Source organism: Gymnoscopelus braueri, assembly GCF_963280865.1.
Source record: "Gymnoscopelus braueri genome assembly, chromosome: 11".
NCBI lineage: Eukaryota > Metazoa > Chordata > Actinopteri > Myctophiformes > Myctophidae > Gymnoscopelus > Gymnoscopelus braueri.
The window spans coordinates 24,625,840-24,640,344 of record NC_137613.1 but is presented as its reverse complement, the minus strand read 5'-3'; the positions used below and the strand labels follow the sequence as shown (position 1 = coordinate 24,640,344).

The following is a 14,505-nucleotide window of genomic DNA, read 5'->3' as shown; positions in this document are numbered from 1 at the left end:
ACTGTGTACCGATTTGCATGACGTTTGGTTAAAAGCTGTAGGAGTAATGGGAAAAAATGGGTTTTGCACAAATCGGCCTCCTGGTGGCGCTACAACAGGCCCATGTGAAAAACGTGGGGCAGAGGTTCTGAATTGGCATCCAGGGAGTGGGTGTGCACAGTTTCGCAGCGACTGGGCCAACGGTGCCGGAGATTAGCTGCTAACAGACGGACAGGACGGACACACGGACGGACGTACGGACGGACAGGGGGTAAAACATACTCTCTCGCCATGCCTTTCGGCCTGGCGGAGACAATAACGCACCTGGGATTGATATAAACTGATCTAAGGTGTAGATTATAGTCTCATATATAACGTCTACTAAACAGAAATCAGCCAATCAGAATCAAGGAATGGGACTAGCCTAGACTTTTGAATGTACCTTTTACTCCACTACAATTATTTGAAAACGTTAGTTCCTAGGATTATTTCTGGATTTTTATATACATTCAGCAGAATACTATTATTGAAAATAGCAGATCTACAAGCTCACAACGTGGCACGAAGCAACGTGTTGTGAGCTTGTAGGTGTGCTATTTTCAAAAGCTATTGTATACATTTGAAAACTTGTGAGACCATGGACATTCTGCATAATGAGTACTCTTGCTTTTGGTACTTTACGTTTTGATGCAATTTTTTTACTTTTACTCCAGAACATTTTGAATACCAGACTTGTAAGAGAGTAATTTCTACATTGTGGTATTGATACTTTAAATACCAGTAAAAACAATTGTGTACTTCTTCCATCATTGCTTACCAGGATATCTGCGCTGTCGGGCAGAAACCTTGTATCTCCAAATGTCATCTTTGTATGTCTTTCCTAAATGAATGTGAGCTTGTATATATATTGCTATACTTGAAACATTTTGAAAGTGGTTGAGATTGTGACTAAATTACATTGGATGCATTGGAACACAGGTTCTTTTTTTTGGTCCATTTCCTGAAAAGGAATTATTTTTTCACTCAAGGTTTCCACCAGACAGTGACGAGGTGAAGAAATACACACATTAAATCCCAAACTAATACTAGTGCTCTGTTTCTCATCAGTTGAAAGGAAAATGGGCTGATATATGGGAATAAGCTAAACTCAGAACATGTGATTTAACCACTTTAAACCTGGCGTACCTATTTTGGGCACGTCATTCATCACCATCAGGTCGGCGGCGAGGGGCAACGCCATGCGTATAGAGCCAATCAGCTTCACCAATCTTCTCCATTTGGGTCGGTCCAGTGCTAGGGGCTCGGCTTAGCCAGCGACAAGCCCATTTGGTGTATAGGTCCCTGCAGTGGTGTAAAGTAACTAAGTACATTTACTCAAGTACTGTACTTAAGTACAATTTTGAGGTACTTTTACTTTACTGGAGTAATTTTCAATACTTCTACTCCACTACATCTCAGAGGCAAATATTGTACTTTTACTCCACTACAATTATTTGAAAACTTTAGTTACTAGTTACTTTGCAGATATAAACTATTATATTACAAAACACCACTTCATTAACCACGTCAGCCCTATTTTATACGTAGGCTATTTGAAAATAGCCGATCTACAAGCTCACAACGCGTCGCATCGCTCATCGTTGTGAGCTTGTAGATCTGCTATTTTCAAATATTTTAGTACTTTTACTTTACATTTTGATGATAATACTTTTGTACTTTTACTCAAGATGTTTTCTTTACTTGTAACAGATTATTTCTCTATTGCAGTATTGGTACTTTTACTTAAGTAAAGAATTTGAGTACTTTTTCCACCACTGGGTCCCTGGTGATGGCATCAATCCATCGAGTGCAGGCTGGCACCGCGTTTCCAGACGGCGGCTTTTGGTTTGAAGTGGAGGATAGCGTGTGTAAGGTGTTCAGGAGGGAGAGTCTTTTGGTTTGAAGTGGAGGATAGCGTGTGTAAGGTGTTCAGGAGGGAGAGTCTTTTGGTTTGAAGTGGAGGATAGCGTGTGTAAGGTGTTCAGGAGGGAGAGTCTTTTGGTTTGAAGTGGAGGATAGCGTGTGTAAGGTGTTCAGGAGGGAGAGTCTTTTGGTTTGAAGTGGAGGATAGCGTGTGTAAGGTGTTCAGGAGGGAGAGTCTTTTGGTTTGAAGTGGAGGATAGTGTGTGTAGGGTGTTCAGGAGGGAGTCTTTTGGTTTGAAGTGGAGGATAGCGTGTGTAAGGTGTTCAGGAGGGAGAGTCTTTTGGTTTGAAGTGGAGGATAGCGTGTGTAGGGTGTTCAGGAGGGAGAGTCTTTTGGTTTGAAGTGGAGGATAGCGTGTGTAGGGTGTTCAGGGGGGAGTCTTTTGGTTTGAAGTGGAGGATAGCGTGTGTAAGGTGTTCAGGAGGGAGTCTTTTGGTTTTGAAGTGGAGGATAGCGTGTGTAAGGTGTTCAGGAGGGAGTCTTTTGGTTTTGAAGTGGAGGATAGCGTGTGTAGGGTGTTCAGGAGGGAGTCTTTTGACGTGGCCGTACCAAGGGGCCAGCTTCTGAGTTGGAAATTGAGGCTGTATAGGAAGTGACAGTTCATTCGAATGGCCTGTAGTCTCGCTGTTTTACCCCTGCTGGTAAGCAGCGGATGGGTTTTTGCCAAACTTTACACATGGTTTTATTTCCATAATAAAGATTGCCATAAATACTTTATGCTTCCAGTCGCTAGTTTAAAGTCTTCTTTCAATCACCATGATATGCGTTTTGGTAAATTATGGTCCCATTTATTTTAAAATTGATGAGGGTATGCTTGTAGGAGGGGCGTGGCTACCTTGTGATGATTTGACTGACAAGCTACACAACCAATTGCATTCATTCCCCACCCCCGCTCTGATCCCAACCAATAGCATTCATTAGTTTCCGGTTTCTTATTTGCATATTCGGACTAGATATAGAAAGATGGCGGATTTGAAATAGTTGAAAAATAGGCATCATTTACGGTCTGTAGAGTCTATGGGGGTCACTTTGTCCATTTCTTTTTTACAGTCTATGGGCCGTACCAGTGTATCCGACGCTGTGCTGCTAGACGGGACGCGGGGGGCTGTTGGAGACCCTATCTTGCCGAAAACATTCAAAAACGTACAAAAATAGCAGACCTACGGTACTGTAAAAGCTCACAACATGCTGCGCGATGTAGATGTAGCGATGTAGCTATTTTCGCCATTTGTCATAGTGTAGGGCTTAGTCACTTAACCACTTAAACCTCAGCATCCGTATTGTGGGGAAAGCTTTCACAGAAAATAGCAGATTGACAAGCTCACGTGACCTTGTCGATCATCTATTTTCAGCGAAAGCCTTCCCCACAATAACAGAAAAGACCCAAGTAGAGCCCTGAGGGACTCCCGTTAACCATATAGGGGGGTTTAAGTGCATGGTTAAACCGTTCACTTCAGTTGACCCGGGGTCTATACTTGTGTGTGTCATTGTGACTGGCGTTGCAAGCTTGTCAATCTGGGAACCCATCGCCAAATGAAAAGGAAAAACAGCGCCCTCTGCTGTTTTTTACTATCTCACTTGGCTCTGGGCCGAGGACAATGGCGCACCCGTGCGCAAGGAAACCGGGGTTTTGGTCTGCCTTTCACTTCCGGTGGTGCGACTATGTTTTCATTCCCAATAACAATATTTCTACACCACTTCTCCCAGAGAACATGGATCGTTTTGGTTATAAGCCCACTTGTTTCTATGATGAAAGAGCAAGTTAAAATGTAAATATCTTTCCGTGGTTGTCTGCTCCGAGGACGCTATTGTTAAATGAGTTTCGGTTTTGTTTTTAGTGGGAAGCAGAGCACACTCAGTAAATCCCGCCCACTACATTTGATTGGGTAAAGCGCGGCCTGCTTCCTGATCTGAAGGCACGCCCACTTGTAGGTCAGTGCGTACACGTTATGACGGACCCTCGCGACAGATTCAAGCGGAGAGCAGAATCTGTTCTTGAGAGATTACAAGCTTGTAGATCTGTTATTCTTGCAGAGTGTTTGCCTATTATGACAAAGCCCAGAAATTCAGAAGAGGGATGCTATAGGGTTCAGGTTCACCATTATCATGTGCATTATAATACAATTAAATTATTGAGCTATAGAGGGCTCGCTCTGCCATGAAACAACATCCGAAAACCAACAACAACAAGTAACACTACACTACTAGACCGTGTGCACCAGTTGTTCTCAACCCCCAAATGATTTTAAGGGCGTGCAACACGTCGTACAACAATGTATAAAACAGGCTTTACTTAGACGGGTGGTGTGTTATTTGAGGTGATTTGTGTTGTCTCTCTTTCTTTTCTTCTTTATGGGAGGAGAGATAACAGAACAATGTTTTATTTTGTCTCTTGCACCGAGCTCTGATAAATTAAAATGCTTATTGAAGAGCATCAATGGAGAAGATTCTGCTGAATTATTGATGAAGACTGAAATAATGACAAGGGAAAGGGAAACATTTGCCTTTGGGGAGCCATCTAGATAAAGCATGGAAACCAAGAAAGCAGCTTTTGCAGTTTCCTGTCATTTTTTTAATGTATTTTAGTCCCGGGCATGCAATAGAGCAGTGGTTCTCAACCTTTTCAGTCTGTGAACCCCCCCCCAAAATAATCATATTTGAACTGGGGACCCCCTAACCTGACAAGCACTTGGAATTGTAGGAGTCGAGGCATTACATTTAGTTTGACTCGGTTCCACTGATAAATATTATGAAAATAGCAGATCTACAAGAAAATAGCCGTTCTACAAGCTCACAATGCATTGCGTCTATTTTCACAATTTCTGCTCTTATATTATTTGACAATTTGGCAAAAGTTTCACCAGTTGTTATAGTATATACAGTATAGTATATTGTTGATTACTTTTGATGCATTAATGGTCCTTTTTCTTTTCTTTCTTTCTTTTTATTTTTATAAAAAAAGTAGTAAAAAGTCCTTACATTTCACTTCACTGGCATCCCGACCCACAGGTTGAGAACCACTGCAATAGTCCAGCCAAATGTTTGAATGTAAACAAACAGGTATTTCCATGTAGAATGTGTATGGACATTTTCACAATCTAAAAATAAAGTGTCCAGAATATTAGCTACGTATATCTTTGGATATTCTTAACACAAATATCACATTTCTAATAGTAACAATATCATTGTCCCTTTTATGCCCATATGTGGAGATTTCTGTACCTGTCTGGCTGTGTCCCTTTTATGCCCATATATGGAGTTCAGTGTGAGGCATGCCCAAATATGGAATCCAGGCCAGTCAGAACCATGAACTGTATTAAACAAATAAGGGTCCTGTACCTGCATCAGTATTGTGCTGTAATTAAAACCTGTGTTGCAGACTAAAATGAAATCCCAAAACTGGTGCTTTTGAAATTAAATTGCCATATTTTATACTACCCCAAATTAATCAAACAAATGCATTGTTCAATATAATCAATCAGTGCATTGACTTCCAATTTACAAATGAACAAAGGATAGCAAACCCAGATATTTTGTCCCTTCTTTAGTTCATGAAATGAATGTTCCTTGAATGATTCCAATGAAAATATATGCCAAAGTAATCCAGTAATATCCAACAAAAATCTTCTGTCTGTCCAAAAATCAAGTAATCTTCAAATACAAAAGGAAAATAGCAATGCAATGCCTAAAAAGACAAAACGTATTCCTCTCACCCAACCTCTTTGTTAGGAGGCCCCAGCAAGATTCCTTTGTTCCTTTATTCCACCTCAGTTCATAAAATCCACCATCAGAATAACCTCTTCATTTTGACCAAGCTTCCCTTAGTAAGTCTGAAATGTTATCGACCGCCATATTATATGGTTTAAAGTTCAGATTTGGATTAACGTATGCTTTAAAGAGTCTCTTTGTCAAACCACACTAAACACTCTTTCACATCCAAAATGGAAACCCCCTGCCACCTCACTTCCTGGAACTTTTAAAGCTGTTCCTGGTTCCTCACTCCCTGGAACTTTTCCACCAGCGATCAATTCCTGGAACTTTTACTACATTGTGCTTTTTCCCCCACAGCTCTCCATATGAAATGAACCCTGACAGCAGAGAAGGTGTTAAATATTCAACCATCCTTTTAACCAGTGGCGGAAGAAGTACTCACATTTTTTACTAAAGTAAAAGTACCAATACCACAATATAATTTAGAACTACTCTGTTACAAGTGAAAGTTCTGTATTCACATTTTACTTGAGTGAAAGTGCAAAAGTGTCAAATTGTACTTAAAAGTACCAAAAGTAAAAGTACTCATTATGCATAAAGTCCCATTTCAGGTTTCAAATGTATAAAAATCGTTTTAAAATAGCAGATCTACAAGCTCACAATGATGCCTCATTCATACAGGTTAATGATTGTATTTGCGGCAAAGAAATCTAGCTCGTATTTGTATGTAATGCTAGTATACTGCTACTTTTACTTGAGTATATATAAAACCGGAGTACTTTGTTCAAGCACAGCCAGTAGGCATGTGTTTATCACGCTAACATCTTCTTTACAAACAGTGCAAATATCTATCAACTCTGCACTTTTGCAATCTTGTTTTGAGGGCAAGTTTTTCAGTGGATTGTGCCCCTCCGATATTGATTCTGCATTTCCTCGGGAGGATTCTCCACCCCCTGAACCACGTGTTGGACAGTTCTTTTTATAAACCGAAGTCTCAGTAAATATGATTTGCAGCTAGCAATAAAAAACAGAGTTTTATGTGCATACACAATGCAGTCCTTTTAACCCGCAGCGATATGATTTTTGGGAGAGTTGCAAAATAGCTGATGGATCAAGCTAAGGTCAAAAACTGCTGACTCTGGCTGATGCGCGTGGAATAATAGACTGGGTGTATGCCATGCTTTTTTTCTTCTGACAGTGAAAAAACAAAGTCTTCCTTCCACACACAGTTAACTAAGTACTTCCCATAAACTTTCACCGGTTGAATGATGATTATTCAGAAACATACACACACACACATCACATTTTGCGCTCATTGAAACTTTTTTTTGTAAGTAATTAGTTTGTGAAGATTCATTAGATGTCTCGTATTCAGCAGTAGCAAAACTATTGATAAAGCTGACTTATACTTTGTTGCATGACTGTGTCGATAGTCGATTTACAAGCTCACAACGTGTTGCGAATGCTACGCATTGTGAGCTTGTAGATCGGTTATTTCCGGAGGGCAACACCATCGTACGACGGGGGCATAAATGATACATTAGAACTCATGGAGTTGAATTAATTTTTAATTCCTCATTGTTAACTGTGGCGGTAATGAGTGTTGGACAAAGCAAAACAACAGGTGTGAAATGCCTGCGATGTGGATCAATCAAAACGTTGTACATGATTCATAATCTATAATGAGCGCATAAAGTGTTAGACGTAATTTATTGATTTAAGAAATGATTCTCTCCAACCAGCTGTCTTTCCAGCCTATCCCTGCAAAGTAACGAGTTAATTGATATTAATTCTTATTTCTCGATTATTCTCGCTAATTAATTACGGGGTAATGGATTCAGCCATGGAGAACTGGCAGATCTGCTGGGCTTGATTTGAGCATACATTACTAATGGCACCACTCCACCACCTTCTGTAAAAAATAAAATAAAAAAGGAAAAAAATAAAGTCAATCAATATAAAGTTTTACACTTGACGACATCTAACGTAATGAGACTTTTGTTTAAACTTCCAGGTTTTTTCTTTAGTCCTTCGTGCAGTTCTCACTCTCTCAAGTTTTCTTATTAGCTTGATTGGAAACTCTCCCCCCCCCCCCCCCACCTCCTGAACCCCAGCATGGTTCCTGTATAAAAACCTGTAAATGAATCATTTAACTAATTTCTTCAACAAATCTGAAGCCAGAGTAGGCATAACAGTAAGGAAGTAACTGGCCTCTGTACTCTCTATGCCTGACGCACAAACACAAAGTTTAAAAAAGAAAAAATAGCAGATATACACTCGTATATCTGCTATTTTTGAATAGCCAAAGACATCTTAGACCTTCCCGGTCTTAATGGGTTCATGTGAAAAGTACAAATCTAAAGAGCATACATTTTGTGCATAAGAGTTTATTATTTAACTTAATATGGAAAAATGTATGTACTGACAGAGATATTGAAGTGAAAGCAAAGACGTGTGACAACAACTAGCTCCGGTCTCTAAACTAAATTGCTCAAACTGCGTTTCACGCCAGAAGAACGAGATGACTGCCTGGTTATTTCCTAATGAGTCTTCCCGCTGTCCTTTCCTCTCCTCTCTTTGATGCTCTTCTTAAGCATCTCTTTGATATTGTTGATTGAATCCTTGCTCCTTCCGTCTGCAGTGCAGGTCTGTCGTAATCTGTTTGTCCTGTTATAATGACTCTATTATCGCACACGTTGCCAAGGGAACAGACACATTTGTTGTACTGAACGCAGGGGCCTCTCGTCGCACAGGTGCTTTTGTGCTCGTGTGTGCACAGGTGGATTGCTTTTTGTGTACAAGCACAGCGTGCTGGCGCATCAGATGCACAAATAGATCATGCTCTTCACCATAAAAGCCCAGAGGCCCGGAGCGGGTTGCATACATTACATAATTACAATCATTTTAAAGGTGGCAGGTGTTCTGCCGCGCGTCTCATGCCAGATATTCAGACGGTGATCTGAATTGCCCTCAATTGTCTGTCTTTCTTTCTTTCTTTTTTTTCATATTCAATCCATTTACGTGTGGTAATTTTGTGCCACATTTGTTGATCTAGTGCAGGGGTCGTCAACGTTTTTCAGGCCAAGGATCCCTTACCCGAGAGAGAGAGAGAGAGAGAGAGAGAGAGAGATGAAGCAGGGATACAGTATTTTAATAAAATTGTGTTGCAGACTAAACTTTTTCATATATTTCATATAGTTAGCTTCATAGACTTGTTTGGGAGCACTATCATCAGTGTTGTGTAAATATATGTATTTTGTTTGTTTGTTTACCCATTATCTTTTCTATTCATTTGTTGGATTCAGGTTCAGACATTTAACCACTTACAGTTACACCCTCAATACTTAGTAAACTTGACTTTTGGCTCTGTACTGGGCCTGCTCTGCTTTCCCTCTACACCAAACCACTTTGCTTAAAATAGCACAAGGCTGCGACGCGTTGTGAGCTATTGAAGAATAGCCTATACAGTATGTTTTCTTCAACAGCGGGTCCTCAGAGTTGCTACAGTGTTGCCACCAAACGTTTGTGTGCTAGCAACATTTTTTTTTTTATTGAATGTCTGAAAATACGCATTAAAGCCTGACTATGTAACTTTTTTTAATGAATAAAAGTGCTGTCAAACTGATATATGAAGCCATCAAAGCTGAAGCATCGCCTTGGAGGCAACCGATAGTCACTTAAAAGACTAGTCTCTCCATCATGCTGCATCTGCTGTACTTTTCTCCCCTCGCCCCGTAATCTGTTTTTAACTGCTGTGCTGTCTTTGGCACCTGAATTTCCCCAGCGAGATCAATTAATGTCTTATCTTATCTCGTCTCAAATCTCCCAACCCATAGTCACTTAAATGAAAAACCAGTGGACTCCTTCCCAGCTAGTCTCAAATCTCTGTGAACTTGTGAACAGGCATTGGTGTCTGTTCGTTGTGGAAAGACATTGGACAGACATTAGACAACAGACATTAGACAACAGACATTGGTGTCTGTTCACAGACATTTTAGTCGGCTAAATGTGGTGAGCTAGATCTGAAAACCTCTCATCAAGTTGCATGTAAAGCTTCCTCCAAATCAAACAAACAAACAAAAGTTTAATGTGCACCACAGTAGAATATTAAACATATAGTGGGGGAAGCCTACTTTGTCTCTCTCTCTCTCGTCCATACAGTGAAGACCCCTGGCCTAATAGGGTTCAAGTGGTTAATGCCCCACGTTACCGTGCACAAATATCGATTGGGATTGATTTAATGACATTGTCTTTTTCTGTAGCCGAGGCATAAATATTGCAGCTCAGTGATTCAGTCGAGGGTGTACGGTACCTACTGTACCCGCCATCCCTCACCTCTTAATTAAAGTTTGCCACAGAGCTTTTTTTTTAAAGGCACAAGGTCAGGTCAGTCAGTTAATAATACTGGCTTAACAACCTGTGGTTTCTAGTTTTATGTACAGTTAATGAGATGAAAAGGCACTTTCAACATCCCTAATACACGGAATGAACTCAACTCCTTTCAGAAAGCTGATTTAACCCGTTAAGACCGGGAACGCATCTGTGTGTAATTTTTTTTAGATTTCTTTGGGCTATTCAAAAATAGCAGATATACAAGCTCATAGCGCGGCACCGAGTGCCGCGCTATGAGCTTGTAGATCTGCTATTTTTGAAAAATCGTGAACATTCGTGGCAAAATCTTGGATTATATATTTTTTAAAGCTAGCATTTGTAAAATATTTAGTGCAGGAACCCCCAGAAGCAAAGATTTGAGTTACAAATGGCCGGCAAATGTTACAAATAGCAGATCTACTAAGAGATTGTATATTTGCTATTTTTGAATAGCCCAACGAAATCTTGAAATGACACACAGATGCGTTCCGGGTCTTAAAAGAGTTAATGGATCACACTGTGTGAAATGCGGCGGCGCTTCTATGCAAATGCCTCTTATTAAAAAGGTGTCTTTGCCGTCCTTCGGAGTGGAACTCAGAATGGTGACTGAATACACACTAGTTTTTAAAAACCCTTGACTTCTGTATGTACTGTAGCACCTTCAGGGCTGAGGCTTGTTTAAAGTATTTACCAAATGTCTGCATTGCACAAAGCTATTCATATTCCTGGTCCGCTCCCGCTGACAAAAGAAAAAACGGAGAACTGAGAGCTAACATGGATATAAAGGAAATGGTTGTCGCATGAAGATCACCTGGTAGACACTGTCTTGTGCATTGGTTCTCAAAGTGGGGTCCGGGGACCCCCAGCGGTCCTTGGGGTGGTTCCGGGGGGGGGGGGTCCCCAGCAAAAGTAGTTAATATAGCCTCACAATCATTTTAACCACTTTAACCATTATTTTATACTTTTCCACGCTATGAGCTTGTAGATCTGCTATTTTATTTTAAATCGTGAACAATTGTATGTATATAAAACAAAATTAAAGCGATTTTTAACTCAAATATTTGCTTCTGGGGGTCCCTGGAACAAAATATTTTGGAGATGGTGGTCCGCGGCCAAATACATAACATTTTGGGGGTCCATGACATGAAAATGTTTGAGAACCACTGGGGGTTTGTGTGTGTGCGTGTGCGTGTGCGTGTGTGTGTGTGAGAATTAATTAATGAACGAACGAACACGTATGAATGAATGAATTGCATTTTATTTTCATGTCATGGAATGACATGCTGAAACACAGACTTCCAGATTAAGTATTAAACCTCCCTGTTGTTCAGGGTTATTAGCTTTGTGTTTACAAACATGACCATGCAAGAAAAATCTGTTGAATAGACCTAGACAGCATTTGCCTCTTGCCAGAATTGGATATTGAATAGAGGCATGCTTGCAAGAAATGTGTCGTGCTCGTTAATCTTATTTGGGGGCTCAAAGATAGCGGGGGAAGGGGGGGGGGGGGTTCCAATTAGTCAGAACTTTTTTGCTCTACGGTCGAGGGCTTTGGGAAGTAAAGAGAGGAGGTATTGGACGAGAACGGATTCATTGAGGAGCCAGTGAAGCTTTTAGCTTAATTAGACTTTATCTTTAGGCCACGGGCTGCTGACTCACACAGAAACACACTTTTAAAAAAAGAAGAAAAAAAGCAACCTGTGGGGGGCTAACAATAGGGGCGGGGTTATCTTTTTCCAAGCTACATTAAATGACGCACAAAGATTAGAAACTTACAAGAGGAGAACAGCAGGGAAATGTAATACTGTTTTCTGTGATATTCAGGTACAACGAATAAGGCCAACGCTGACAGAGACTGGCTGTATTTGTTGTAATGTAATAGTTTGTCTCAGACCAAGGACCACAATGGAAATAAGTCTCACGACAATATTTGCCTCTGAGATGTAGTGGAGTAGAAGTAAAAGTACAGTACTTGAGTAAGTGTACTTATACTTTACATCCCTCTACACATCATCAGGGTACCAACGGACTTTTACTTGTAACAGAGTATTTTTTTCCTACATTGCAGTATTGATTCTTATATTTATGTACTAGTACAGTGGTACGATTATACAATGGTGCTAATTGTCTTCAATTCATAGAGATAAGCAAATGGATTCGGATACAGGAAAAATGGGTACCTCGATGTGTTGTGTTTATATCCTTGACGTTTCAAACATGTAACATGTGTTTTTCTTATATGACGTCAAATCAAATCAGACAAGACTGGGATGAGGTTTAACCCATTAAGACCTGAGGCCGATTCTACAAATGCCTTCTAAACAAGTAGTTCTCAAACTTTTTCGTGTCAAGGACCCCCAAAATGATATTTGTTTGTCCGCCGACCCCCATCTGATTTTTTTTTGTGCCAGGGACCCCCCAGAAGAGAAGATTTGTGCAAAAAAAAAGAAAAATTATAATTATTATTCAAGATTTTTGTTTAATGGCAGATGTTCAAGCATGCAGCGCAGCACGAAGTGACACGCTGTGAGCTTGCAGATCTGCTATTTTTGAATATTCAGCGCTAAAATCTCCCGGTTTTAATGGGTTAATACAGACAGTCTGTCTCTCTGTCTCTGTCTTTGTCTCTCTCTCTCTCTCCCTCTCTCTCTCCAGGCTACGGGCACGCGGCTCCGGGGACGGACGCGGGCAAGGCCTTCTGCATGTTCTACGCCGTGCTGGGCATCCCCCTGACGCTGGTCATGTTCCAGAGCCTGGGCGAGCGCATGAACACCTTCGTCAAGTACCTGCTGAAGCGCATCAAGAAGTGCGCCGGCATGAGCATCACCGACGTCTCCATGGAGAACATGGTGACGGTGGGCTTCTTCTCCTGCATCAGCACGCTGTGCATCGGCGCCGCCGCCTTCTCCCACTACGAGGACTGGAGCTTCTTCCAGTCCTACTACTACTGCTTCATCACACTAACGACTATAGGCTTCGGGGACTTCGTGGCGCTGCAGAAGAACCGCGCGCTGCAGCGGAAGCCGCTCTACGTGGCCTTCAGCTTCATGTACATCCTGGTGGGCCTGACGGTGATCGGGGCCTTCCTCAACCTGGTGGTGCTGCGCTTCCTGACCATGAACAGCGAGGACGAGCGGCGCGACGCCGAGGAGCGGGCCTCGCTGGCCGGCAACAGGAACAGCATGATCATCCACATCCAGGAGGAGTCGCTGCAGCGCGGCCGGCGCGGCCGGCGAGAGCAGCAGCAGCATCATCATCAGCAGCAGCAACAACAGCAGCATCATCAGCAGCAGCATCATCATCAGTACCGGCCGGACGTCACCGACCTGCAGTCGGTCTGCTCCTGCATGCGCTACCACTCGCACGAGTTCAGCAGCTCTGGAGGAGGCGGCGGAGGAGGGGGAGGGGGAGGAGGGGGAGGAATGGGAAGCCTGGGCTGTGCCTTCTCCCATCAGAACTCGTTCAGCTCGCAGCTGAACCCCAATCAGTACTATCACGGCGTCTCCTACCGGATCGAGGAGATCTCGCCCAGCACCTTGAAGAACAGCTTCTTCCCCTCGCCCGTCAGCTCCGTGTCGCCGGGCCTCCACAGCTTCATGGACAATCACCGGCTCATGAAGAGGAGGAGGAAATCCGTCTGAGTTCTCTTCCCTCCTCCTCCCCCCCACGGAAAGAAAGGGAGCTGTTTGAGCTTTCCATAATGTTTTATACAATTAGGTCAAACATCTATACCGATTGCTGCTCCTTACCAAATCTTTATCTCAGCACTTTTTGTTTCTTGTTTTTGTTTCTTTTCCTCTTGGATTGAAATGTAATGTATAAAGTATTCATGGGAATGGGTGGAGGAGCGCTACAGCAGAGCAGCAAAGCGCGGACACTTAAGACGTTTTTACGAGAGACGCATAAGCATGAAGCATGGATGTCTATTTTTTCAACAAACAGGCCCATTTGAAAACTGGAAAAAAAAAAAAACACCTTCCTTGTTGGATATTTACAAAATTGATATATTAACGTTGGTTACATACCAAATGATGCACACTTGGGATTTTAGGAAGATGCTATTTTTCAAAGGGAGTATGCCTGTTTCACCTTAACTTGAAGAAAATATTATAATTATTATGATTATGATTATTATCATTATTATTATCATTATTATGTACTATTCCATTGCCTCACTGCATACAGTACAGATAATTTCAAATGACTTAATACATCAGGTATTATTTTGTATAAGCCACACTACATCATGCCAAAATATTGTCGCCAATATTAGCATGTGCATTAGATGTCGTTTAATGAGTGTGCCATGGTTTTGTGACCTTAAAATTCATCCGTTTTGGAAACAGCCAAGTTTGTACGAAGAACACGATACATCTTATTTCCGATCTTATTATTCTTGAATTCAAAGGATCATCTTGGTTGCGATTGCTGTGCACCTCCTCTCTGAAGGCTATTAGACACCAGGCGGCAAGTAAGCTGAA

The 14,505-nt window shown here is 41.6% G+C and overlaps 1 protein-coding gene across 1 annotated transcript in view; it reads left to right on the top strand.

The window, feature by feature from the left end:
- The window catches only part of kcnk9 (potassium channel, subfamily K, member 9), a gene marked incomplete at both ends in the record, with an annotated part of 81,059 nt that extends 67,394 nt beyond the window's left edge, over positions 1-13,665 (top strand). The window contains one exon of the mRNA XM_080442320.1: positions 12,680-13,665. Within this exon, the coding sequence (XP_080298446.1) occupies positions 12,680-13,665 (986 nt within the window). The remainder of the gene's footprint in view (positions 1-12,679) is intronic.
- Between the last annotated feature and the right edge of the window lie 840 nt (positions 13,666-14,505).